The sequence below is a fragment of the Tenrec ecaudatus genome, chromosome 1 (assembly GCF_050624435.1).
Source record: "Tenrec ecaudatus isolate mTenEca1 chromosome 1, mTenEca1.hap1, whole genome shotgun sequence".
NCBI lineage: Eukaryota > Metazoa > Chordata > Mammalia > Afrosoricida > Tenrecidae > Tenrec > Tenrec ecaudatus.
This window is the reverse complement of record NC_134530.1, coordinates 32,604,216-32,632,157: the sequence shown is the minus strand read 5'-3', so window position 1 is coordinate 32,632,157 and position 27,942 is coordinate 32,604,216. Positions and strand designations below refer to the sequence as shown.

The following is a 27,942-nucleotide window of genomic DNA, read 5'->3' as shown; positions in this document are numbered from 1 at the left end:
AAATAGACATTTAAAGAAAAAACTGAGGTAGAAATCAGATAAACAAAAGCAAATTATAACTACCAAACTGCTGTTAACATTTTATTGTATGGTCAGTTTCTTAAGTAAATATATATAGGCTTATGATATTCAGAGTTTTGTAATATGACTTTTAACATACACATATTAGAACATTTATTGCTATGTTGGTAATAAATCAATAAAGAAGCACCTTATTGGACTTTAGGAGCCCTGGTGGCCTAATGGGTTATGCATTGTGCTGCTAAGTAACTGCAGGATCAGCCTTTCGAAATTATAAGCTACCCTGTGAGAGAAAGATTTTTCTATTGCCCTAAAGAGTTACAAACTCAAAAACTCACAGGATAGTTGTTCTCTGCCCTACAGGGTCAAAATTGATTTGATGATAGTGAAGTTTGTTTTGTTTTTAATAGTGTTGGGTTTTAAGTTATTTCTAAGTATTCTTCAGTATAAATAATAACACTGAATAAATATTTTTATTATATTCTTTAGGATTGGAATTGCTGAGTCAGAGTGTATGTCTGGAACTTTAAAAAATTTCTTTTAGTGCAATGGTTCTCAACCTTCCTCATGCCGCGACCCTTTAATACAGTTCTTCAAGTTGTGGTGACCCCAAAACATCAAATTATTTTTGTTGCTACTTCATAACTAATTTTGCCACTGTTATGAATCGTATTGTTAATATTTTCATTGTTACAAATTGAACATAATGAAAGCATAGTGATTAATCACAAAAATAATATGTAATTATATATTGTGAAATATTTATTTAGAAATTCCAAATAAATGGAATTTTGTCTGGAAGTGTGGTGTAGTATAGATAACAGTCTTCATGTCGGGTACCCGTATGTGGGCGTATCTGCATGTGGATGGACCCGCCGGGAGACAGAGGAGCAGCGTCTTGGTTCTTAAAACCATCAGAAATAGGTGTTTTCTGATGGTCTTAGGCGACCCCTGTGAAAGGACCGCTGGATCCCCAAAGGGGTCTAGACCCACAGGCTGAGACTGCTATTTGGATGTATTGCCATTGTAATTCCAGTAGCCCTTTGTGTAAAGGTGACAGAATTTTTGGTTTTGAAATTGCGGTAGCATTAGCTACGTAGAGAATGAAACTTGGTCTTTTTTTTTAATTTGATCTTTCACTAGTAAGCATCTTTATCTTCTTGAATGGATGAGACACATTTGTGTACTCTAAGCTGTGACAATAGAGAGAGTGCCTTCTTTCCTGTATAAAGTAGACTATGGAGTATATTCTAAGAAGTTAATATTATTATGAACTAGGCTCACCTTTAAATTTATAAGCTATAATGCTAAAAATAAACCTGGTTTTCAATGGCCCTATTATTTTTGTTAAAGGAGCTGAAGTCCTGAAATCAACACAACAGAAGAGAAAGAAAGGGGGAGCCAAGCGATGCCAAGTGATAGTAGCATGACCGTCAGTCAGTTTGCAGAAGTTATTGTACTTTTTCTCTACTCGTGAAACCTTGGAGCCAGGAGCTTGGCTTATCTGGAAAACATCTGAGAGAGGAAGTTGTAGACTTTGCTTTCCCTTTTGCCTCTAGACTTCCTAATCAGAAAATATTTGTGTTAGGCAGGTTGTCTCAAGAAACAAATCTAGTGACACTCATGTATAAGAAAAAGCTTTATATCAACAAATAATCTTATATCAAAAGAAGGTGTCTCAGTCCACACCAACTCAATTAAGTCCACAACTCTGATGCAAGCAGGAAAATAAAGTGGGAGAGAGAAAGAGACAGAGAGACTGACCAACCGACCCAGACCCAGACCAAGCCCAAGCCCATCTCACACCCCAACCCCTTAAGAAGGCCATACTGCCAAGAAGGTATCGTCATGTTATTACCCGATTGACAGGTTGGACTCCAACCCTACACTTTCATAAAATTTCAAGTTCACATAAAATCATCTAACTACCACAATGTTAGTTTAGTCTATCTAATCAAGTTGTTTTAGGCATTTTCAATCAAGAGATTTAGGTTCTATTATATATATGTGTAGATATACACATACATATACATACACACACTGTGAATCAGAATGGACTCAATGGTTATGGGGTTTTGATGTACATATACACACAATGTGTTTGCTAGGGTATCTCTTTTGAATGCCATTCTGTTTATGAATGTAGTTTTAATATTTGCCCTATTTGACTTTAAATATATTTGAATACAGTAGCTAAAAATGTGAATTGGAATTCAAGAGATGAGAATTTTTAGCTTAATTCATTTGCTACAGTAGTAGAAGGTATTGTTAGGCATTGTGTGTGACCTCCATGTTTACTGTCATCTTATAGTCCACCCCATTCTTCAAGTTTCGCCAATACATTTGCCTTTAGACTTTGAAAGGGGAAAAATGTAAGTGTGTCTCTTTAAGCATTTAATTCCTAGAAGTTGGACTACTATTGAAAACAATAACAATAGCAAACATTGCTATTAAGTAGATTCAGATTCATGGTGACCCCATTTTTCTCAGAGTAGAACTGCGTTCCATAGGATTGTCACTAGCTGATTTTCTTTGTCAAAAATAAGTCACCAGACCTTTCTTTTGAGGCACCTCTGGGTGAACTGGCACTTAGCCTTTTGGTCAGCAGTCAAGGGTGTTAGTTGCTCGAGGACTCCTGAAATACTATAAACCCCAAAATCCAAACCAGTTCTTGTCAAGTTGATTCCAGTTAAGGCAAGTCATGTGTTACAGAGTAGAACTGAGCTTCATAGTGTTTTCTTGGCTATAATCTTTATGGAAGCAGAATAGTAGCTTTCTTCTAGGACGCTGCTGGGTAGGTTTGACCTGCTAATCTTTTGTTTATTGGTTGAGAGTAAGCTATGTCAACAGTGCTTTTAAAATAGTATTGTTTTTGTGTCATCTCAAGTTGATTTGTAACACTTGGTGAGCTTGCTTATACAACGGAGCCAGATTGTAATCACATGACTGAACAAGCTTTAGAGGCAATTGGGAAATGTGGTCTTTATCCTGAGGGACAGGTGTCCAGTTACAAATCAGATGTTCTCATACTAAGGAAGAAGGGAAGAATGAATATTGGGCTCAGCTAGCAGTATGATTGAATACAGACAGTAAATTAGTTGATTCTGTGTCTAGCTCTTAGGCTGTGACCTTGGTAAGGGGAAAGGTGGTGTTTTCATTCACTACAATCTCTCTCTCCAGCACTTAATGACACATAGGGTAATGGTGTACCGTAAGTGAATATGGATTTTTAAATGTATTTATGAGTTGTTGTTGCCTTTTAGAATCCATTTACTTTCATCTTTATTTAATGTTATCTTAACAAGACTTTCCTGTTACTGCTTTGTTTAAAACAGAAAAGTCTCATCCCTCCCACCTACTCCCACCCTCACCAGTTTGATTAATTTTGCCTGAGCAGATGTTCAAAACATGATTTTTTTAAAGGTACAAATTACAAAAAAAAACACTAAAGTGTGATTTTCATCAAATGTTGCATTGGGCCAGAGCAGCTGCACTCATTTGTTGAAGTGTGTTGAGTACAGTTTGCATGGAAAACATCCAGAGTCTCTTATGAATCAAACAATGTGAAAAATTGTTCATCTCAGTTTAGGAAACGCGAGACATGTAAATACTTCAAATACTACTACCTTGTTGAGATCTGTGCTAATTTTTATTATAACAGTGACAGGTAGATGACAGATTATCAGACAAGCATCCTTCCATTCCTTCTCTTCTGCCATGGAGACTTTTTCATCTTAAATCATAAAGCAGAATTACTACATGTACAATCATAAAGGCATAGATCATTGGGATTACAGTGTATCCAGGATTATTATTGTTTTTTTGAATAGTTAAAAATTTTAATGGAAAATAGTATGTCCCAGTATTTATTCAGTCATGTGAAACTGACTAGATGCTCTAAATTAAAACAAATAAATAAAAAAACAAACACAGAAAACACTTGACCAGACAGTAGCAACTGCTACAACAACTCAAATATGACATACTGTAGAGGTGGTGGCATTGGTTTCAGTATAGACAAATGAACCCCCAATCAGCAGATCACACTTGTGACTGGAGAGGTGAATGAATGAATCCAAGGTGAATGAATCCAGTCCTTTTAGGATCAGCAGGTATAAATATAGCAGGCTGTTGGATCAAGTCCAGAGAACAGGAGGTTGAATAGATGTAGGATCCAGACTCTGCAAAAGACAAAACAGGAGGTTTTCCCACCAAGTAAAAATCACTCACTGCCACCATGTTGATGCCAATTCACAGCAACCCTGTAGGACAAGGCAGTACTGTCCCCTTGATTCTCTGAGATGGACCTATTTACAGGAGTAGAAAGCCCCTGTCTTTGTTTGAGGACCCTCTGGTGATATTGACATTACTGATCACAGTCCATTGTATAACTGCTATGTCACTAGGGCTTTCCCATAGCATCCACTGAATTAGGAAAATGGGCCACCCCCCCAAGGAAACCCTTTTTCAACTTAATCAAAGCTTTGACTTGAGTAAGGGGGTTGTAATCCACCCTCTTAAAATTGCATTGTTGCTCTCAGCAGTTCACATCATGGAGTCGATTATATTGTATCAGGTCATATTGTGGATGATTACTAGACCTCAAGTATCACATCACAGAATCCAGGCCCATCAAGTTAGCACAAAACCTAACTATACACATGGACTCCATAGATGGAATGTACAGGCATCAAATAGATTACATTTAGGAAAAGAGAGATGGTAGAAAAGCCCAATACTAATATTACCAATCAAAACAAGGCCCTGGGGTTCTGTGGTTAAACAGATCATCCACGGATAGTATGCAAGGTCAAGGTTACAGCAGAAGAAAATTTAAACGTTCACAAGAGCCAACATAGGATTTTGTGTATATCCATCTAAATTAGAGCATCTCAAAAGATTTGGTGCCTTGAACACTAATTAAAAGACCATTAAAAAAACAGGGAAGAAGAAAAGACCAAAATGGATGTCAGAAAAGACTCATTTACTAAAGCAAGTGGAAGAAATGTTTACAATAAAGAATTGAATAAAAGATTTCAAAAGGCAATGTGAGCAGGTGAAATGAAATGTATAGATGTGGAGTTAGAAAACCAAAAGAGAAGAATATGCATGGCATTTCTTGAGCAGAAATTCATTTTAAAAATTTAAGCTTTGACTTTACATATTGAAGGATTCTATAGGCAAATGATTGAATGGTGCAGGAAGTATCAAAAGAAGATGGAAGAAATGCATTGGCACTGTACCAGAAAGAATTGATCAATATTCAACTATTTCAACAAGGGTCATATAATCAAAATGGTATTATGCAGAAGAGGTTCACTCTTCCCTGAAGACATTGGTGAAAAACAAATCTTCAGGAATTGATAGAATACCAATCAAGATGCTCCAACAACTGATGCAATGCTGGGGACACTCATTTTTCTGTCCAAGCCAGTTGAACAGAGTCAAATTTCTGCCTATTTCAAAGGAATGTTATCCAGCAGAATATCAAATGAACAGATGAATTATAGCATGAACAAATGTGATTTATATCATGTAGAAGTAAAGTTTTGCTGAAGATAATTTAAAAGGAAAAGCCACCACTATTGTATCTATTAAAAGGCAAGCAACTGCCAGAAGTTCAAGCTAGATTCAGAAGAGCACAAGGAACAAGGGCTATCACTGTTGGTGTTACATGTTACTGAGAGCACAGAATACCAGAATTATTGTGACGGTTAAGTCCATTTAGATACCCCTGGGTAAGGCTAAGGGTAGGGCCCATCCTATCAATTGCCTCTCAGCCTGAAAACACCTCCTTGTATAAGAGTGAGGCACTGGGAACTCACTCTCTGCCCCTTTGCCTTTCTGTTGCCGAGCTGCCTGCCTCCAGTGGTTGTCTGCTTTGGACCTTATCCTGAGAGTTGTCAGCCCTTGCTGTGCTTTCACCAACCCTAGATTCATGCAACTCTGTACCCAATGGCTTGTGATCTTCCCGCATCCCACTTCAGCTTTCTCCATCATTGACTTGCAGCTATGTGAGCCTGAAGAGGGCCCTGGCTTACATAAGAATATGGACTTGGGTTGAACTGGGTTGGGATGCCTTCTTATACATAATTCTTGATGTAAGACTCTTTCTACACATATGTGAATACTACTGGTTTGTTTCTCTAGACAACCCAGCCTAATACAGATGTGTACCTATGTTTTATGAGCTATGCCAAGATAGTCAACTGCTTGGATTGCAACAAATTATGGATAATGTTGGGAAGAATGGGTATTCCAGAACACTTGATTGTGCTCATGTGGCACTTGTACCGGAGGCAGTTGTTGAAACAAAAAGGAATACTTGGTGGTTTCAAATGTAGAAAAGTGTCTGTTAGAGTAGTATGTTTTACCATACTTTTCCAATTTGTAATATGAACAGATAATCCAAGAAGCTGGCTCTATGATGAAACCATACTGTCCAGATGGAGGCCGACTCATTAGTGCCCTACGGTGTACAAGTGTCACACAGCCTTGCTTGCTGAAAGTGAAAAGGTCCTGAGGCACTTACTGATGAAAATCAAAGCCTGTAGATAGCTGTAGTATGGATTATACTTCAGTACAAAGGAAATGGAATTCCTTACAACTGGACCAGTAAGCAAAACTGAGTAAAGTCAGAGTGTGTCAAGGGTTTCATTTTACTTGAATCCATAATCAACACTCATGGAAACAGCAGCCAAGAAATCAAGTGACAAGTTGCATTGAGAAAAAGCTGCTGCAAAGACTTTTAAAAAATCATTTTATTGGGGGCTTGTACAACTCTCTCACCATCCATCCATCCATTGAATACACGTTTCATAATAACTGTTAAATGGTGGACACTCTGTACATAGTGCCACTCCCTGATCAGATTTTCAATCCTTTATGCTTTATTAATTAATAATTTTTTCACAAGACACCCTTAATCTAGCCATGTTTAACTGTGTTAGATTGTGTGAGAAGAAAATAAGATGTAGTTTCTGCCCTCTAGACTGCCGACTTGGTGCCAGCAACAGCAAGACTTTTCTTTCTTTCTTTCTTTCCTTCTTTCTTTCTTTCTTTCTCTTTCTTCCTTCCTTCCTTCCTTCCCTCCCTCCTTCCTTCCTTCCTTCCTTCCTTCCTTCCTTCCTTCCTTCCTTCCTTTCTTGAAAACAAAATAATTTATTGGGAGCTTTTGCAGATAAGGCATTCCATAGTTCAATCACATCAAGCAGCATTGTACAATCAAGTTCAAAATATTTTCTTCTTTAATTACTTGATAACAGCTTCCTTTTGTCACCTTCCTCCCCAACCATACCACCTAGGAACCGTTACTCTTTTTTAAAAAAAATAGTTTTATTGGGGCTCATACAACTGATCACAATCCATCCATCCATCCATTGTGTCAAGCACAGTTGTACATTTGTTGCCATCATCATTCTCAAAACATTTACTTTTTACTTGAGCCCCTAATATCAGCTCATTCCCCCCTTCCCTCCCCATTATCCTCTCCCTCATGAACGCTTCATGATTCATGAATTATTATTATTTTGTCATATCTTGCACTGTCCGACATCTCCCTTCACCCACTTTTCTCTTGTCCATCCCTCAAGGAGGAGACTATGTATAGATCATTGTAATCAGTTCCCCCTTTGTACCCACCTTCCTTCCAACCTCCAGGTATCACCATTCTCACCACTGGTGCTGAGGGGTCATCTATCCTGGATTCCCTTTGTTTCTAGTTCCTATGTGTACCGGTGTACATCCTCTGGTCTAGCCAGATTTGTAAGGTAGAATTGGGATCATGATAGTGGGCAGGGGTGAGTGGATGGGATGGAAGAAGCATTTAGCAACTAGCGGAAAGTTGTATGTTCATCATTGATATGCTGCACCCTGACAGGCCCGTCTCCTCCCGGAGACCCTTCTGTAAGGGGATATCCAGTTGCCTAAGATGGGCTTTGGGTCCCCACCCTGCACTCTTCCTCATTCACAATGATAAGATTTTTGTTCCTTGATGCCTGATAACTATTGATACCTGGTGATCACACAGGCTGGTGCGCTTCTTCCTTGAGGGCTTTGTTGCTTCTGAGCTAAATGGCCGCTTGTTTACTTTCAAGCCTTTTAAGACCCCAGGCTCTGTACCTTGATAGCCAGGCACCATATGCTTTCTTCACCACATTTGCTAATGCACACGTGTCTTCAGTGATTGGGCCCGGAAGGTGAGCTTCATGGAATGCCCGTTTAATAGAACAAAGTGTTATTGCATTGAGGGATTATTTTAGTGGAGGCCCAAGGTCCATATGCTACCGTAATACTAAACCTGTAAATATATGCACATAGATCTATTTCCCCATCATATATAAATATATTTACATATGTACATGCTTGTATTTTGACCTCTATAAATGCCCTTTGCCTCCTAGTTCTTTCCTCTTGTCCCACTATCATGCTCAGCCTTCATTTGGGTTTCAGTAATTCCCCTCGGTTACATTGCCCTTGATCAATCCCTACTAGTTCTCTTACACCCTCCTTGCCACTGATTTTGGATCACTTGTTGTTCCCTTGCTCCTTGGTTGGTTAACACCACTTCCTTTGCCTCACCTCAACATCTCCTATGTCCTCCTGGAATCAGTGGTCCTGTTGTTTTCTCCTCCATATTGTTTATCCAGCCTATCTTATCTAGATAGACATGTAGAGATAATAATATGCACAAAAATACCAGACAGAGCAAAACAAAGCAACAAAGAAAACAACAACAAAAACCAATGACAGTTTCTATTAAACTGGCATTCCATGATGCTCACCTTCCCAACACAATCACTGAAGACAAATGTGTGCACAAGCAAATGTGGTGAAGAAAGCTGATGGAGCCCAGCTATCAAAAGATATAGCATCTAGGGTCTTAAAGTCTTGAAGAGAAACAAGCGACCATCTAGCTGAGAAGCAACAAAGCTCTCATGGAAGAAGCACACCAGCCTGTGTGATCACAAGGTGCTGAAGGGATCAGTTATCAGGCATCAAAGAACAAATCATATCATTGTGAATGAGAGGGAGTCGGGGGTCGGGATCCAAAGCCATTTGTAGGCAGGTGGACATCCCCTTACAGACAGGTCGCAGGGAGGAGACGAGCTAGTCAGGGTGCAGTGTAGCAATGATGCAACATACAACTTTCTTCTAGTTCCTAAATGCTTCCTCCTCACCCACTATCATCCCGTTTCTACCTTATAAATCTGCACTAGACAAGAGGATGTACACTGGTATAGATAGGAAATGGAAAATACAGGGAATCTAGGATGGATGATCCCTTCAGGACCAATGGTGAGAGTGGCGATACTGGGAGGGTCCAGGGAGGGTGGGGTAGGGAAGGGGAACAGATGATAAGGATCTACATAAAACTTCCTCCCTGGGGAATGTACAACAGAAAAGTGGGTGACTGGAGATGTCAGACAGTGCAAGATATGAGAAAATCATAATTTATAAATTATCAAGGGCTCATGAGGGATGGGGGAGCAGGGAGGGAGGAGCAAAATGAGGAACTGATGCCAGGGACTTCATGTGGAGAGCAAATTTTTTGAGAATGATGGTAACGAATGCACAAATGTGATTTATACAATTGATGTATGTATGGATTGTGATGAGTTGTATGAGCCGCCAGTAAAATGATTCAAAAAACAAAGAAAACAGTGACAAAAAATACAAGCTTATAAATCAATTTCTGTTTGTTGACCTTAAGGAGTGTATTCTGGTGGAGTCTGGTGGGGTACCACGCCCTTGCCCCAAAGTGTATTTTTGGTACTCCTTTGGGACTTCCTTGCTCTGCTCGCAAAAGACTTCTTTAAGGAAAGCTTTTTTTTTTTTTTTAAGCAGAGAAGTCACTTTGAGGCTTAAAAGTGTGCTTGACCCAGTGCTTAGTTTTTCAACTAGCTCATTTGCATGGGACAGCTGGATGCTGAATAAGGGAAATCAAAGAAAAATTTATGCCTTTGAATTGAGGTATTGGTAAGGACTATTGAATAAACCCTGGACTGCCAGATAAGGGAACAAACTTATTTTGAAGGTTGAACATAGTCAAATGTTCCATCTGATCTACTTTGGACATATTTACAGGAGGGGTCAAAGGGACTTCCTACTTGGTACACAAGGAGGCACACAAGGAGGAACAGTCTGAAGAAGATTGACTGCAACAATAGAATCAAACAGCAAGGATGTGAGGCTGATATAGTACCATTCGGTGTTTTGTTCCATTGTTATATAGGGTTACCATATATGCTCATGTATAAACCAATCCGGATATCAGCCGAGGCACCTAATTTTACCATAAAAACTGCATTAAAAATGTGCTGGAAAACTCAGCTTATACCTGAGTGTATATGGTACTAGTAGTCAGAACTAACTCGACAAAACAGTAATTCTAGCTTTTTGTTTTACTATCTTTAAAATACTTGCCCACGATCATAGTGCATCTCTGTTCAGATGAATGATAAAATTTTATTTTGCTTATTTATGGTTTCTGGGAAGTTGGTAGTAAATAATTGAGAAAAAAAGGAATGGAAAACATACATTAGCCTTACTAGGAAGACTTAGGAGATGTGAGTGCTCATACATAGTATAGAAGAAAATGGATGTGGGAAACTTTGTAGTTGCTGCTTGAGCTGTAGAATTGTTGCTTTTGTAAGATCGAGAACTGCAGACTACAATTAACTGTAATTTCATTGAACAGAAATATGTTCCATTTACTGTACAACCAGGAGGTAGGCTTGAATGACTTTAAATAGATGAAATGTAAATTATACTGACAGTCCATTAAACGTTAGCAGAAAACCCATAAATGAAATGAATTCACTATGATACTAGTTTATAATTGCCAAATAAGAATTATAGCCCAGGCATTGTGAATTTCAAGCAGAGCACTGCAAATTTGTTGAAGCATTTACTGTAAAAACCCTCCTCCCAGTGCATTGTTTGCTGAAAAGGAGTAAGCAATGTTGCTTGAAATTTACTCTGCAGGGTGTGACACCAGAAGGTCCGACTAGCAATTTGTTTGTTGTCAGCCCTGTAGGGGGAAGAGAAGCTTCAAGCCAGCTTATCTGTCACTGGCTGTCTCTTCCTCTGAAAACTGAGCGTAATGTTCCCAGACATGTTTGACTCTCTTCAGTCACATTATTTCAACCATCTTCCAGCTATTATCTTTGTGCTAAGGGTCTGTCAGCCTTACTATCAGCACTTCATTTTTAATAGGGTTTTATAGCAGAACTCTTTTTTGTAGATGGGATGGGAGTGGACTTGTTTGTTAGCCACCCCTGAGTCTGTACCAGTTAGAATGGTAGGTGCAACCAACCTGTGTGATAACGAGGTGTCGAAGGGATCAGGTACAAGGCATCATCAGAAAAAAAAAATCTTAACATAGCGAATGAAGGGGAAAGTGCAGAGTGGAGACCCAAGGCCCATTTGTCAGCCATTGGAGATCCCCTCACAGAGGGGTCTAGGGGAGGAGATGAGTCTGTCAGGGTGCGATGTAGGACCGATGAAGAATACAGCTTTCCTCCAGTTCTTAAATGCTTCCTCCCCCACAACTATCATGATCCGAATTCTACCTTGCAAGTCTGGATAGAGCAGAGGATGTACACTGGTGCAGATAGGAGCTGGAGACACGGGGAATCCAGGGCAGATAATCCCTTCAGGACCAGGGGTGTGAGTGGCGATACTGGGAGAGGATAGGGAGGGTGGGTTGGAAAGAGGGAACCGATTACAAGGATCTACATGTGACCTCCTCCCTGGGGGACAGACAACAGAAAAGGGGTGAAGGGAGATGTCGGACAGGGCAAGATATGACAAGATAATAATTTATAAATTACCAAGGGCTCATGAGGGAGGGGGGAGCAGGGAGGGAGGGGTAAAAAAGAGGACATGATGCAAAGGGCTTAGGTGGAGAGCAAATGCTTTGAAAATGATGAGGGCAAAGATTGTAAAGATGTGCTTTACACAATTGATGTATGTATGGATTGTGATAAGAGTTGTATGAGTCCCTAATAAAATGATTTTTAAAAAAAGAATGGTAGGTACAATAGGACAGCCAGGGTGCCCAAGGATTAGAGCAGTCTCCAAATGTTCTTCCCTTACTTGGCTTCTCTGGAGTCTATGCTAATTATCACAGACTTTTAAAATAGAGCAGTTCCTTCCCCCAAACAGTATTCTTTCTTTATGATACCTACATGCTACACATAGTAATTTTAATCTGTGGAAGAAATCGTTGTCACTTGATTTTGAGTGTGAGTGTGTTACACTGGCTAGAATCCTTTTCATAATTGAGATTCTTTGTAGGTTGCCAGCAGACTATTTGCAGAACACCCTCAGCATAAAGTGCAGTGATGAGTATACTTAGAATGGTCTTTGCTTGAGTAATGCGGTGTCAAGCCATGCCTAATGTTTAGCATATCTGTGGAACTAATAAGATCTCTGTTGCTAGTAAGATGACCTTGCCTTGGAGGAAAGTCAAGGGAGATGGAGGAAAGAGCTAGGAGTCAAGAAGCATTTATGGAGGTCTAGACAAAGACATGTACATGCAAAAAAAATATATATATATATATATATATATGGATGGGGAAATAGATCTATGTGTCTAAATTTTAGGTTTAGTATTAAGGTGGCGGAAGGACCTTGGGCCTCCACTCAAGCACTCCCTCAATGCATGAATACTTTCTTTTATTAAATTGGCACTCTATGATGCTCACCCTCCCGACACAACTGCTGAAGCCAAAGCGGGTGAACAAGTAAATGTGGTGAAGAAAGCTGATGGTGCCCGGCTGTCGAAAGAGATAGTGTCTGGGGTCTTAAAGACTTGAAGGTGAACAAGCGGCCATCTAGCTCAGAAGCAATAAAGCCCACATGGAAGAAGCACACCAGCCTGTGAGATCACAAGGTGCCGAAGGGACCAGGTATAAGGCATCATGCAAAACATATATATATGTGTGTGTGTGCATATATGTATATGTGTGTGTGTGTGTGTGTGTGTGTGTGTGTATACCATAATGAATGAAGGGGGAAGTGCAGAGTGGAGACCCAAGGCTCAAGTGTCGGCCACTGGAGATCCCCTCATAGAGGGGTTTAGGAGAGGAGATGGGTCAGTCAGGGTGCGAGGTAGTACCGATGAAGGACACAGCTTTCCCCCAGATCCTGAATGCTTCCTCCCCCCAACTACCATGATCCGAATTCTACCTTGCAGGGCTGGATAGGACAGAGGCTGTACACTGGTGCATATGGGAGCTGGAGGCACAGGGAATTCAGGGTGGACGATAACTTCAGGATCAAGGGTGTGAGGGGCGATGCTGGGAGAGTGGAGGGTGAGTGGGTTCAAAAGGGGGAACTGATTGCAAGGATCCACATGTGACCTCCTCCCTGGGAGATGGACGGCAGAGAAAGGGGGGAAGGGAGACTCCGGATAGGGCAAGATATGACAAAATAACAATCTATAAATTATCAAGGGCTTTTGAGGGAGGGGGAGTGGGGAGCGAAGTGGGAAAAAAGAGGACCTGATGCAAAGGGCTTAAGTGGAGAGCAAATGCTTTGAAAATGATTAGGGCAAAGAATGTACAGATGTGCTTTATACAATTGATGTATGTATGTGCATGGATTGTGATAAGAGTTGTATGAGCCCCTTATAAAATGTTTAAAAAAAAAAGACGACCTTACCTTTTCTTGTTTTACCAAATTCATGATGCTTTGTAGCATATGACTGATTGGGGAAGGCGAGTCATGCTGCAATCATTATTCTAAAACTTTTTTTTATCACTTCTTAAAGTTCCAGTGATTTTAGATCATTATTTTTTTAATTTCATGCATTGGAAGATTTTCTAATGGAACCAAAAAATGTAAGCGATTTCAGTAAATATCTTAATTTGCTGTGACCTCATTTATTTCCCGTCTTGGTTTTTCCACAATTTTTATTTCCCTATTAGCCATTAGGAATTCCTGGGTAGTGCAAATGGTTAATGCACCTGGTGCTGATAGATTGAAGATTTGAGTAGAAAAATTAGCTATTAAAAATCCTTTGTATCTCAGTTCTACTGTTAACATGCATGGAATCACCATGAGTCAGGGTTGACTGTAAAGCAGCTGCTATTAGTACTGGTTAGCAGTGGGGATAAATATGGTTAAATGTTTGCTACAAAGTAAATAGTGTTGTATTTTAGAAAAAGGATAATCCAGTGTCACGTGCGGTTGGAAATTTCATAGGTATGTGACTTCATGGAATTTAATGGTCCTGAGGTTAAAAAGAAGGAACCATGTATCCATGTTACCTGAGATCTTTTCTCCAGAGTTCAGTCTTTAAAATGATGCTACCCTCTGATGTTGGCGACTATCTTTGAAGTTCGGCATGGGCCCTATAGACAAGGTGAGAGAGGAAGGAAGGAGTATAAGATTTCATTTACTCATGTCCCAATTTTTGTCTTTCCAAATGAGTCCCACTCCCCCACCCAACAAAAGAGTGTAACACCAAATTAAAAGTAGACTATCCTTAAACTGACTGACTTCTTGAAGAAATATTTATTAGAACTATTTTTGTGGTGGTGGTTGTGTATGTGAGCTATCATAGTAGCTTTCTTGCTAGAGTCTTGTTTTTATACTATCTTCATTCAAGTTGGAGCCTGGTGTTGGTAGTGGTTATAAATTGGGCTGGTAACCACAAGGTCAGCAGTTTGAAGCCAACAGCTGCTCCAAGGGAGAAAAATGAGGCTTTCTTTTTCCATAAGAGTAAGGGAGAAGTCAGAAAGTGTAAGATATGACAAAATAATAACTTATAAATTATCTAGGGCTCATGAGGGAGTGGGGAGCGGAGATGGAGAGAAAAATGAGGAGTTGATGCCAGGGGCTTAAGTGGAGAGCAAATGTTTTGAGAATGATGAGGGCAATGAATGTACATACATGCTTTATACAATTGTTGTATGTATGGATTATGATGAGTTGTATGAACCCCTAATAAAATGATTTTTAAAAAAGAGTAATAACTCCCTTAACCCTCTGGGGCTGTTTGTACCCTGTTCTGTAGGGTCACTGTAAGCCGGCATCGATTCAAAGGCAGTGAGGTTCCTTTATTTAGTTTTTGAGTGCACTTGGTACATCATGTAGTGTTTATGAGTGTTTAGCATTGAGAGGCCTGGTTAGAGGCCAGTGAAATGCCAGTGTCTCTGCATTGGAATTGGGATATCAAGATTTCAGTGCTGTTCACAGCATGTGTGTGCACATGCATACACAGCCTTTCTGTATTTGGCGGTGGAGGGGTGTTTCAGAAACATCTTTATGAACTAGATGGATGCCTGTAAAGTTTTAATTCTGCAGTATCAGTGGTTGGCAATGTTGTGAATGGAGGAATACTGTATGTGAAAAAGGAAAGTGATGTACATGGGGTCTTGTGCTCACTTCTGTGTTTCCCAGCTCTGCCTCTGGGAGCAAGGCTTCAGTTTTCTCAGGGTTTTCTTTCTTAAAAAAACTAAAAAGCAAAAAGAAACAAACAAAATACCCACCAAAATTATTTTGAATTAAATCAAAGTTTACAGAGCAGATCATAGTATTGGATTCAACAATTCATACACATTCGGATTCAACTCACTCCTTGCAATCCCTCCAGTACCATTGCTTGCCCCTCACTATTTCCTGTTTTTCATTACCTGCTGAAATAGACAGTTTTCTATGAGAGATTTTATTAGAACGGTACCATGCTGGGCTGGGAAAGAGAGAGTGGTATTTCAAGGGTCATTAAAAACTCCAAACCAGACACACTGCTATCTTTACGTTAACCCTATAAGACAGGGTAGAACTGACCCTTTAGGTTTCTGAGCATGTAGATTTTTATGGAAGCAGAAAGCCTCATTTTTTTCCCCTCTGACAAGTAAAGTTTTGAACTGCCGACCTTTTGGTTAGCAGCTATAACCCATTATGCCTACTGTGCTAGCCAGGCTCCTCTCAAAGGCTAATCAGAGCCATTCATTAACGGAGAGGAAAGTCTTCTAGGGGCTGAGCATTGCCTGTGTGTTGTGCCCACAGCTTTTAGGCTCCCAGAGCTACTTGTGAGTGGGAGAATGAGTGTCCTTTGTGTTATGTTGTGCTGTTAGCTGGAGGGAAGATGCTGACAGGTTCCTTGTTTTTCCTGATGACACATTGCTTCATGCTTTTGGCTCTGCATTTTCGCCCTTCTGAGGAACTTGCTCTCCCTCCATTATATAAGCCTGCTGATATGGAAGCTTGATAAAGCAGAAAGAGAATCACCCTTCACTTTGGGACTGGATTCCTTCCCCATCGTATTAACAAGTGCTCTGCTAGTTGCAGATGACACAGTAGGTTCTTACACATAAAGATATGTTGACACTGAGAGAAATAGCCCACAGTACCTATGTTCAATATAATTTCCCAAGTCACATTTTGTTGCCTCCCTCCACAAGGATTTGGGACTTGCCAACCAGGTGACTAGTTCCCAGACAGGGTTTCGGTGTGAGAGAAAAAAAAACTCAGCATAAACTTGCAATTTCATTTCCAGATATCCCTGGTAGAGAAAAAATAGTTAGCAAGTGTTGTTTAGAATAAGTGATATCAATGGTAATACCCTCATTTATTTTTTCTGGCCCATTTCAGGCATGCTGATTTTAAAGTTTAAAACCTATATATTTGGTCTGCTGCAACCATTTACTCAATCTTGTAAATACACATTTTCATACGGGTAATTTTATGCATTACACATTTAATGAATCGCATCAGCATTGCTTAATTATTTCAGAACTACTGGCTTTCTTTAGGGAAAAGTGTCAGTAGTGCTCTTGATGGGCAAGGTGGGGACAGGGAGAGGTGAGGTGCTTCAGTGTCATTGATCCTACTGACTAAAATCAGTTTTACAGCCAGATACAGACCACCCTATGCACTCATAAATTGAATGGAAGGTCTTGGCAAACTTAAAAAAAACCCCAGTAATTTGTTTATTTTTAACAGATTTTCTTGGCAAAATCACTCTGGCAATAGATGATTACTGGGCATATATTCCCACTAGGGTTTTACCCATGCTTACAACTCACTCATCCCATTATCCTTCCCTTTCTAAATCAACTAGTAATTTTGTGTTACCTATAGACATTTATATAAAATATTTTTGCTTATAGTTTTTCAGTTAATGAGATGAGGGAAAATACTTCAAATATGGTGTTTGATTTTAATCATGTGAAAGTCATTATTAAGATTAGTATAATTTTAATTTTTCCCGCCTGTGAGATTTGAAGTCCAAATGTTTTCCTAGAATAAGTTCTCTTCTAGCTGGCTCACGCTAATATTATGGGAGGTTTTGTTTTTTTTTTTACTTTTTAACAATTTTTTAAAACAATTTATTGGGGCTCATACAGTTCTTATCACAGTTCATACATATACATACATCAATTGTATAAAGCACATCTGTACAGTCTTTGCCCTAATCATTTTTTCTCCTCTTTTCTTTTTTTATATTTTATTAGGGACTCATACAACTCTTATCAACATCCATACATTCCCTGCCCCAATCATTCTCAAGGCATTTGCTCTCCACTTAAGCCCCGTGCATCAGGTCCTCTTTTTTTTTCCCCTCCCTCCCCTTTCCCCCCTCCCTCATGTGCCCTTGGAAATTTATACATCCTTATTTTGTCATATCTTGCCCTATCCGGAGTCTCCCTTCCTCCCTTCTCTGCTGTCCCTCTCCCAGGGAAGAGGTCACATGTGGATCCTTGTAATCAGTTCCCCCTTTCCAACCCACTCACCCTCCACTCTCCCAGCATCGTCCCTCACACCCTTGGTCCTGAAGGTATCATCCACCCTGGAGTCCCTGTACCTCCAGGCCTCATATGTACCAGTGTACAGCCTCTGTCCTATCCAGCCCTGCAAGGTAGAATTCGGATCATGGTAGTTGGGGGAGGAAGCATCCAGGATCTGGGGGAAAGCTGTGTTTTTCATCGATACCACCTCACACCCTAATTAACCCATCTCCTCTCCTAAACCCCTCTATGAGGGGATCTCATTATGGGAGGTTTTTAAAGAAAAGTTTTGACTCTTAAATTAATTATTTTTCATAGTTTAATAATTAAAAGAACTAGAAAGTCAGGAAAGCATTGTATTCCTATTCCTTTTATAGGTAAATATTTTAACTTACATTATGATCTTAGTAACTTTGTTTTATGACTGTTACTGAGTTTTACATTTTGTCACTTATTTTTACAGTGAGTTTATTCAACTTTTTAAAGTCTAACTATTGAAATACTAATAGAAATCACGTGGTATACTAATTATTTCCCAAATTACAGTTAGTAAATGCCATCAAGTTTTTTCAAAAGGTATAACGTCTGGGGTCTTAAAGGCTTGAAGATAAACAAGTGCCCATCTAGCTCAGAAGCAACAAAGCCCACATGGAAGAAGCACACCAGCCTGTGTGATCACAAGGTGTCGAAGAGATCAGGTGTAAGGCATCATCAGGACAAAAAAATCTTACCATAGTGAATGAGGGGGGGAATGCAGAGTGGAGATCCAAAGCCCATTCATTGGCCACTGGAGCTCCTTTTGCAGAGAGGTCTAAGGGAGGAGACGTGCCAGTCAGGTATCAAGCATCATCAGAACAACAAATCTTATAGTGAATGAGTTGGGGAGTGCGGAGTGGAGAGCCAAAGCCTATTTGCAGACCGCTGGACATCCCCTTACAGAAGGATTTGGGGAGGAGACAAGCCAGTCAAGGTGCCATGTAGCAATGATGAAAAATACAACTTTCCTCTAGTTCCTAAATGCTTCCCCCCCCACTATTGTGCTTTGAATTCTACCTTGCAAGTCTGGCTGGACCAGAGGATGTACACTGGTACAGATAGGAACTGGAAACAGGGAATCCAGGGTGGATGATCCCTTCAGAACCAGTGGTGTGAATGGCGATACTGGGAGGGTTGAGGGAGGGTGAGCTGGAAAGGGGGAACCGATTACAAGGATCTACATGTGATCTCCTCCCTGGGGGGACAGACAACAGAAGAGTGAGTGAGGGGAGACGTCGAACACAGCAAGATATGACCAAATAATGATTTATAAATTTTCAAAGGTTCATGAGGAAGTGGGGAGCTGGAAGGGAGGGGGAAAATGAGGAGCTAATGCCAAGGGCTTCGGTAGAGAGCGAATGTTTTGGGAGTGATGGGGGCGATGAGTGTACGGATGTGCTTTACACAATTGATGTGTGTGTGGATTGTGATAAGAGTTGTATGAGCCCTAATAAAACAATTTTAAAAATAAAAAATTGGAAAAAAAGTTCTGACTCATAGTGAACCCTGTGTGCAACAGAATGAGACATTGCCCACTCCTTCATCATCTTCACAATCACCTGTATGTTTATGAGATCACTATTGCTGCCACTGTGTCAGTCTATCACTGATGGACTTCCTGTTTACTTTTGTATGTTCTACTTGACACCTAGCTTGATGTTCTTCTCCAGTGACTGGTCCCTATATCACCATGACCAAAGTACGGGATGACCAAAACCAAACCAAACTTACTGCCATTGAGTTGATTCTGATTCAGAGCGAATCTATAGGATAAAGTAGAACTGCCCCTGTTGGCTTTTGAGACTGTTTGTGGGCATAGATAACCTTGTCTTTCTTCCACAGAGCAGCTGGTGGGTTTGAATTGCTGACCTTGGAGGTTAACAGCCCAGTGCATAACCTGCTAGGTTCTGAAGGCTTCTTACATGGGGCAAAGTATACCATTTTCTCTTTTAAAGAACATCCTGGCTGTACTTCTGGCAGTCTGTGGCATATTCGTATTCTTCTCCAATACTATAATTCAGCATCTCTTCTTCTCTGGTATTCTTTGTTGTGCTTAAGCATGCACGTGAAAATACTATGACTTGAGTCAAAGCACCTGAATCCTCCAAGTGATCTCTTCACTTGATAACACTTTGAAGAGCTTTTTGCAGCAGCCTTTCCCCATGAAGTATGGCGTCTTATTTCTTAACGGCTGCTCCCATGAGCATTGATTGTGGATCCAAGTCAACAGTTTTTTCTGTGTGGGAAGTTGATGGAAATCCAGAGAGATGATTATCATCAATTAAATCAGCTATCACAGATAAAGAGGTTCTAGTCAAACTGCTTTTATGAAGAAATTCACTGTGACCAGGAAGAACCTTCCCAGGCAATGCTACTGGGTGCACTAACTCCAAGTGAGTTGCTTGTGCTGTCAAGCAAACCAAGGTGCTTGTAGTTAGATCTGCAGTTTTAATCTAGGCAATAGGTTTCTTGCTGTTTTATTTGAATAACAAAATACTGCATCTTTGTTGTTAGCTGCCATTGAGTCAGTTCTAACTCATCGCCACCCTATATACACCAGAATGCAACTCTGCCCAATTCCAAGCCATCCTTAACTTTTGACTCTGTTGTTTCAGCCATTGTATCAATTCATCTTGTTGAGGGTTGTCTTCTTTTTTGTCACTATTTAGGAAGATGGAAATAGTTCTTTTGCTTGTTTGTGAAGATGATGAACATGTTAAATAGATGTTGCCTATATGTTGAAGCAGAGTTTTCAACATTTGGAACCCTGGAACTAAATAAAAACCTCAATCAATAGTTCATGCCTGATCTGCTGTTTTGCATGGATTGAATCTCTATTGTTGAGTCTTGTCTAAGTGAAAAAAGAATCTTTTGGATGTTTCTGGATGTCAAATGATTGGCATTTTAATTTCTTCCCCTTTTTTCCTCCCTGGAATAACTTGTGGCTACAAACTCCTGCATTCTTGAAGAAAAGTTCTTTTGGCAGGAAGTGCCCTTTAATAAAGGCTGTCTCTATGACCTCATTTTACTGGCTATGCTAGTGCTCTTGGCGGGGGTGGTACTAGGTGGTTTACTGATGATGGTGCTTTGCTTCTGACTGTATGACAAATGAGGGCGCAGAGGAACCTTCCTATGTTCATAAGCATCTGCTTTATTGATCTTAATATGCACTCTTTCTGAAAGGCCATTCAATGAGTGCCATTTAAAATATGGGTATCACCCTACAAGAGCTGAATGACTGCATAGATGCCTTTGCTTCTCAGTATATAGTATATACTTACTTCTAGCACTAAGCTTTGGACGACCTTGGTTGTAATTGTAGAGTTTGTTTTTTCCCTCTCAATTTAGCCATTACTTTCCTTAAATTTATTGCTCTTGTTTTAATAAATCATTTTATTGGAGGCTCATACAACTCTTATCACCATCTATCCATCCATCCATCCATTGTGTCAAAGCACATTTGTACATTTGTTGTCATTATTTTCAAAACATTTTCTTTCTACTTGAGCCCTTGGTATCAGCTCCTCATTCCCCCCTCCCCCACCCTTCCTCCCTAATGAACCTTTGATAATTTATAAATTCTTTTTCATGTCTTACACTGACTGATGTCGCCCTTTACCCACTTTTCTGTTGTCTGTCCCCCTGGGAGAAGGTTATAGGTAGATCATTGTGATCAGTTCCCCCTTTGTTCCCCTACCTTCCCCTAAAAATTATTGCTACTTAAAAATGTATGCTAAGAGGCCACTAAAAAAACACACACCTTAGATTCTAGTTGTTGAAAGCAAAAATAATCCCTAACCATTGCAGGGTCAGGTATAATTTTAAACGCATTCTTCTTCCCTAAGGGAAATATAGTTCAGTTTTACTCTATTCCAGCTCTGATTGGGTGCTTTGGGTTTTTAACAGTTTGAAAATAAAATGTGTTTAGATTAAATCTTAATAGCAAAATGTCCATTAAAAATTAGATTAGTTAGCTTGTTCTTGGTTTAGGTGGTTAGGTAATTGTAATAATAGCTTCTTCAAAATAGTGCATACTTAATTTATTTTTTACAAGGTATTGATAATGAAGTTGTACTCAACAAAATCATTTTCTTTTTAAAAATAATTTTATTGGGGGCTCATACAACTCATCACAATCCATACATACATCAATTATGTAAAGCACATTTGTACATTTGTTTCCCTCATCATTCTCAAAACATTTGCTTTCTACTTAAGTCCTTGGCATCAGCGTGTCATTTTCTCTCCCCTCCCTCATGAACCCTTGATAATTTATAAATTATTATTTTGTCATATCTTACACTGTTTGATGTCTTCCTTCACCCACTTTACTGTTTTCCATCCCTAGGGAGGAAGTTATATGTAGATCCTTGTAATCAGTTCCCACTTTCTACCCTACCCTCCCAGTATCACCACTGGTCCTGAAGGAATCATCTGTCCTGGATTCCCTGTGTTTTCCAGTTCCTATCTGTACCAGTGTACATCCTCTGGTCTAGCAGGGGGTTGGGGGAGAGAGGGAGGAAGCATTTAGGAACTAGAGGAACGTTGTATGTTTCATCATTGCCTCACTGCGCCCTGACTGGCTCATCTCCTCCTCCTCGTGACCTGTCTGTAAGGGGATCAACAATTGCGTATAGATGGGCTTTTGGTCTCCACTCTGCACTTCCCCTCAGTGACAATGATATGATTATTTGTTCTTTGATGCCTGATACCTGATCCCTTCATTTTTACTTGTAAAGGCACAGAACAGCTATCTGAGGAAAACTCTCACAATTTTGTCATTATGGGTAATTGTGAACAAATGATTTCTTCTTCTCTAAATTTCTTCCTCAAAATTTATTAATTCTATGTGTTGTTTATCTTCTTAAAGACACCTGAAACAAACAGTTGAAACTTCCTCAGTTCTTTAAATTACCTGGAAAATGGCCCAAAAAGAACTAAGAATGTTTCCTTTAGTTTAAAGTTATTTGGGTAGAGTGGAGTGGGGAGGGAGGGGGAAAATGAGCAGCTGATATTACGAGCTCAAGTGGAAGGCAAACGTTTTGAGAATGATGATGGCAGCAAATGTACATGTGTGCTTGACACAGTGGATGGATGTATAGATAGTGATAAGAATTGTACGAGCCCCTTATAAAATGATTTTTTAAGTTATTTGAAATTTAATATCACCCCCCCAAAATACCTTGTTTGTTTATGCATTGACATTATGGACCCTGACTGTGTTTGCTTAAAGGTAAATGTCATTGTTTAAATTTTTTTTTCTTTTAAAGACTGTGTGTATATCGAGAGTCGGAGGCCAAACACACCATACTTCATTTGTAGCATTCAAGACTTCAAACTGGTAAGCATTTTTCATAATACGGTGCCGATTCTGCTCTACACCCTTCTCCCCTCAATTCTGTGGCTGTCTGTGTTGATTACTTCTCCATCACTTGCTATGATGGACCACTCGAGTTCTGTGGATGGCCTCATGGCTTCCACCCCTCAAATAAAGACGTTACTAGCTTTGCCATTTCAGTTTCTAACCCTTGATGTTGTCATCCTTACATGTGAACGCTTCTGATCTCCTTATTCTTTAAGTAACTCTTTGAATTTACTAATTTCAGATTCTCTTGAGTTTCTGAGGTAGTTTGTTTCTTCTTCTCAGCCACTGTTAACATCCTGAACTAGATAAACATAGAATTGAAGATGTGTATGGGGGAAAAAAGGGTTAGGTCTCAAGTGAGTAGTATAATTTACTTCATATTTTTGTAGAAATTGAATATTTTGAGCCTCTTTGAGGCCTCTAAGTGGTCACAGGGTTGGGGGGGGGAAGGAAGTCTGGCTTCAAGAGGTACAGGTATTATACCTTTTCTGGGTGCATTAATGTTGATAGCTCCCATTATGAAATTTTATGTCAGTGATTTTCATACTTTAGTGGTTGGAGTCTGGGATATCTGTGAACATTTTGCAAGTAATTATTCTAAGTCTTAAATATGATGGCTTCAGGAAGTTTGTGGGAAAGTGGAATTAAAAGATAATGAAAATTTTCCATGAACCTTCTGAAACCATGTTGTATATTTTGGACATGTCTGTACAATTTTTTTCAAATATATAACTTGTTATTTTTAAAATACATTCACTTAAAAATTGTATGTACTTAATAACCACTATTGCATGATCTTTATGTGTATTTTTAACCTGTTGATACTTGAAATACTATAGTGCTATTATTTGGGGATTTAAAAAATACCTTGATGTTATAAAGCAATTTTCCTACTTAAAGACTTAATCACTGTTCTACATTATTGGGTGTAGTTAAGTTAAAATTCTTTAGCATTGTGTAGTTGTTTATATTTATCTTTGCTCTTATTCAAGAACACACTGTAATTTTCAATAATACAGGTATGTGTAGCTTAACATCTGCTCTCTGTCATACAACACACGCTACATTTTCAGATAGGTTCAAAAATTCATTGCAATGGCCACACCGAACCCAAAGAGAATACTCAAGTTTATGGGGTTCATATGATATTCTACAGGTTACAATTCATATAAGAAATATTTAGGAAACAGTTTTTCAGTCAGGACATGTTACAGAGTTCTTCTAGGGCTGCCAATAAGTGCTCCAGTGGCATGCCACTCTGCCACAAGCCTCAACCTATCCCTAAGGCACTCAGCTCCAGCTCTGTTGCCAGCAAACCCAGCTCTACCTGCTTGAACCCAGAGGTCCCACATACCACAAACTACCCTCCTTCTACCTTAAAACACTATCTTTACCTAGTCTGTGCACTGGGAAGGTCTACCACTCTGACTCATACTCTGGCTACTGGTTCTGTTTCTTCTCCGTCATGCATGTGTGTCAAAGCTGTGTCTTGGATGAAGGCGATATACTGTTCAGGTCCATTCTTAGCTCTTGCTGGTAGTGAGATTCCCCTTCTGGGATAGCTCACCATACATCCAGCAGGATGTCAGTGACTTACAGTGGTATCATATAATCTAATCAGTATTTTTCCTACTTTGTAGCCCAGGCTCATCAAGGAAAAGTTATTTGGTGGGAATTTTGGAGACTTTGACTAGAAAAGCTACATTAAATAATTCACTGCCCTGCAATATCCCTGGTACATTTTACGAAATAGGATGTTGTCTGATTTGGCCATTTTGTGAACACCATGTTAAAAATGACTGCAGCCTGGCGTAGCTGCCAGCAGTGGTGGAGGACCAGGGAGCACAAAAGTGGCTGAGGGGATATCAGTGAGAGGAAGTGAGGAAGGATCAGAATCTGTCAAGCCCAGAACCTGCAGCTAGCCACTCCTGCCTACCAGGGAAATTTTCTGCACCCAGAATATGCCCTCTCCCTCACCTGCTTTTATCTCATTCATGGTACTGTTCTGCAAGAGTCTGGGTTTAGGGACTTGAGTGGGTTTTGACTCTTAGCAACCCATGTAGAACAGAACAAAACACTGCTTGGTCCTGCACCCTCCTCACAAACATTGCTTGCTTTGTTTGAACCCATTGTTAGAGACAATATCAGTTCATCTCATTAAGGATCTTCCTCTTTTTCCCTGAACCTTTATTTACCAAGTCCAATGTTCTTCTTTTAGACTGGCCCCTTCTGATAACATGACCCAAGTACGTGAGACAAGGTCTTGCCATCATTGTTTATAAGGAGCCATGTCTTCCAGAACAGTTAGGTTGGATCTTCTGGCATTCCATGCATGGTTCTTTCAATATTCTTGACCAACACCATAATTAAAATGCATCAATTCCAGTATTATTTAGTAATTGTCCAGCTTTTGCATATATATAAAGCATTTGAAAAAACCCTGGTTTGCTTAAGTCAGGAACACTTTAGTCCTCAAAGGTGACATCTTTGCTTTGAAGATGTCTTTTGCAACACAATGTATCCAATCAAAATGCTGTTTGATTTGTTTGTTTGATTTCTTGACTGCTGTTTTCATGGGTGCTGATTGTGGATCCAAGTAAAAAGAAATCTGTGGCAGTTTCAATCTTTTCTCCATTTATCAGAAGACACTGGTTCAGCTGTGAAGTCATACTATTTGATCATCGATTCACCCATAGCAAGCAAGGTTATGATGCCATCTGTATATTGTAGGTTGTTAAAATCATAGTGTTTGTTGGGGGGTGGGGTGGGGGGCAAAATGAACAAAAGGAGAGATACTTTCTATTTAAAAACACAAAGAAACTAGGAGACCACAGCTGGACGTTAAGCAATGCATACCTGTATTTGTGTTCTGACACACACTATGTGTAATATTGCAGTCTGAAGAAAAGTAAAAGGTAGTTTTGAAAAGGTCTTTGACTCTGTATCTCCTTTGTTTCTTCTTATAATTTGTAATGATCCTACCAATATATCCAATTAATATAGGAGTACATTCTGATTTAGCTAGTTAACAAAATTACATGCCATTTAATTTTATTACATAGTAATACATTATTGTCTAAAAAATAATTCACCTTTTACTTTTAAGGTGTATTTTTTCTTTATAGTCTGCTTTAACTTCCCTGATTTCTAAGTTGGCCTTGCAGTTTAGTCTTGTCACATCAAATGCCTTTTACTCATTTTTAATGTCAGTATATAATTTCCCTGTTTCTAGAGGTCTTTGCTACTTATTATATTTTTCCTCCCAAAGATGCTTTACAGATGCTGTGCTGACATCTGAAAATTTTGTGCGGTGGCCTTGTTTCCTGAAGAGTTTTATTTTAGTTGTGACTGCTACCACAAATCTTACCCTGCCCATTGTATCTGTGTGGGATTTTTACTAACCCTAATACCAGTGCTCTATGGAAAATATATAGTTATAAAGTCAAGCTACAAAGACTTTTTTTCTATCTATTCAGTACTGACCCTCTTTTGTACTCTTTTTGTACATTAGGGGGTGTCTTCATGTTTGAACCAGCATCTCATGAAAAGCTGATTACAATGTGGGAGTTGCTGATCTGGGCAGAGGTTCCTGCTGAGTTACAGTAATTGCTCAGGGCGTTAACAGCAATAAAAATGGATGTTTCTGTTGTCAGTATTGGTCTCATACAACACCAACAAGCTGTCTGCAAAAACAATGTGCGAAATAGGCTGCACCGTGTTCCCATATACCTTTTTCTAAACCACACAGTGCTATGTCTTTTGTTCAAAGTTCTGTATTCAGCACAGACTCACAGCTGTGGTGTTAGAACAGCAGACTTGATGGAATGTTTGTTCCTGGAAGGAAGGTGGTTTTTCTTTGTATGCCGCTGTCTTTGTGTCTATATGCTACACATAACCAGATAGATGATAACAGTAATTTTTTAACCCTCCGCATTACCCAGGCTATTAGGGGAAAGAAAGGGCAGAAGGAAATTTCCTTTGTTTCTCAGCGAGACTGAAAAGTAAAGAAATTAAGTTGTTCTTTCCCACAGCATTTAGTGTGGCAAGGGACACCATCAAAAACCAAACCCCATAGTTTTGAAATATCATTGATTAATTATGTTTTCAATATCTTTCTATTTAAAATTTTAAAAGTGGTTTGGAATTTTTACTGAGAGGTATTTTGGTGTATTGTTTATGTTTGAAGTTTGAAAGCTGTATCAAGCAAGATTGCAACGGGAAGCACGACAAAAGCTGACACATTTGCAAGTGGGAATAAGAAGTTACCAACCAGGCACCAACAGCCAGGCGCTGAAATCATTCATTGAATTTAGGATCCTGGGTCCTATTTCATGAGCTAATTGTGTATGAGAGGAGGATTTGGATTTTTGTGGGACCTGGGTTGTCTTAGGGGTTCTTCAGTTGCATACCCCTAGACTCTTGAGTCTGTGGTGAGAGAACATAGCTGCCTCCATGTCGTTTCCAATATTGCCCCCTTTTTACTTCCAAGCATGTTCTGCTTAGTACATAGTCATTGTGCTTTTAATGGTGAGAACCTCTGGTTTCAGCTTTATCAACATTTTGCTATCACTACCCAAAGCCATTCCACATTCACTTTTACTAGGGTAGGTGGCAGCTTTGGTGGTGCAGAGTAATTAATTTCCTAACTAAGCTGAGTATTTTAAAAATAGAATTTTCAAGGTAAGTGAATTACATGTCCCAGTAGCTTTTTAAGGAAGTTTTCAATTGGTTAAATGTTTTTTACAAACTGGGAAATAGGTTTCTTTGATTACAGTGACA

At 39.5% G+C, this 27,942-nt stretch overlaps 1 protein-coding gene across 4 annotated transcripts in view; it reads left to right on the top strand.

Annotated features, from left to right (window-relative positions):
• Nucleotides 1-27,942, top strand: part of RERE (arginine-glutamic acid dipeptide repeats) — a 535,168-nt gene that overhangs the window by 216,474 nt on the left and 290,752 nt on the right. For all 4 annotated transcript variants that reach the window (XM_075550652.1, XM_075550645.1, XM_075550656.1 and 1 more), the window contains exon 3: nt 23,069-23,139. In XM_075550652.1, the coding sequence (XP_075406767.1) occupies nt 23,069-23,139 (71 nt within the window). The remainder of the gene's footprint in view (nt 1-23,068; nt 23,140-27,942) is intronic.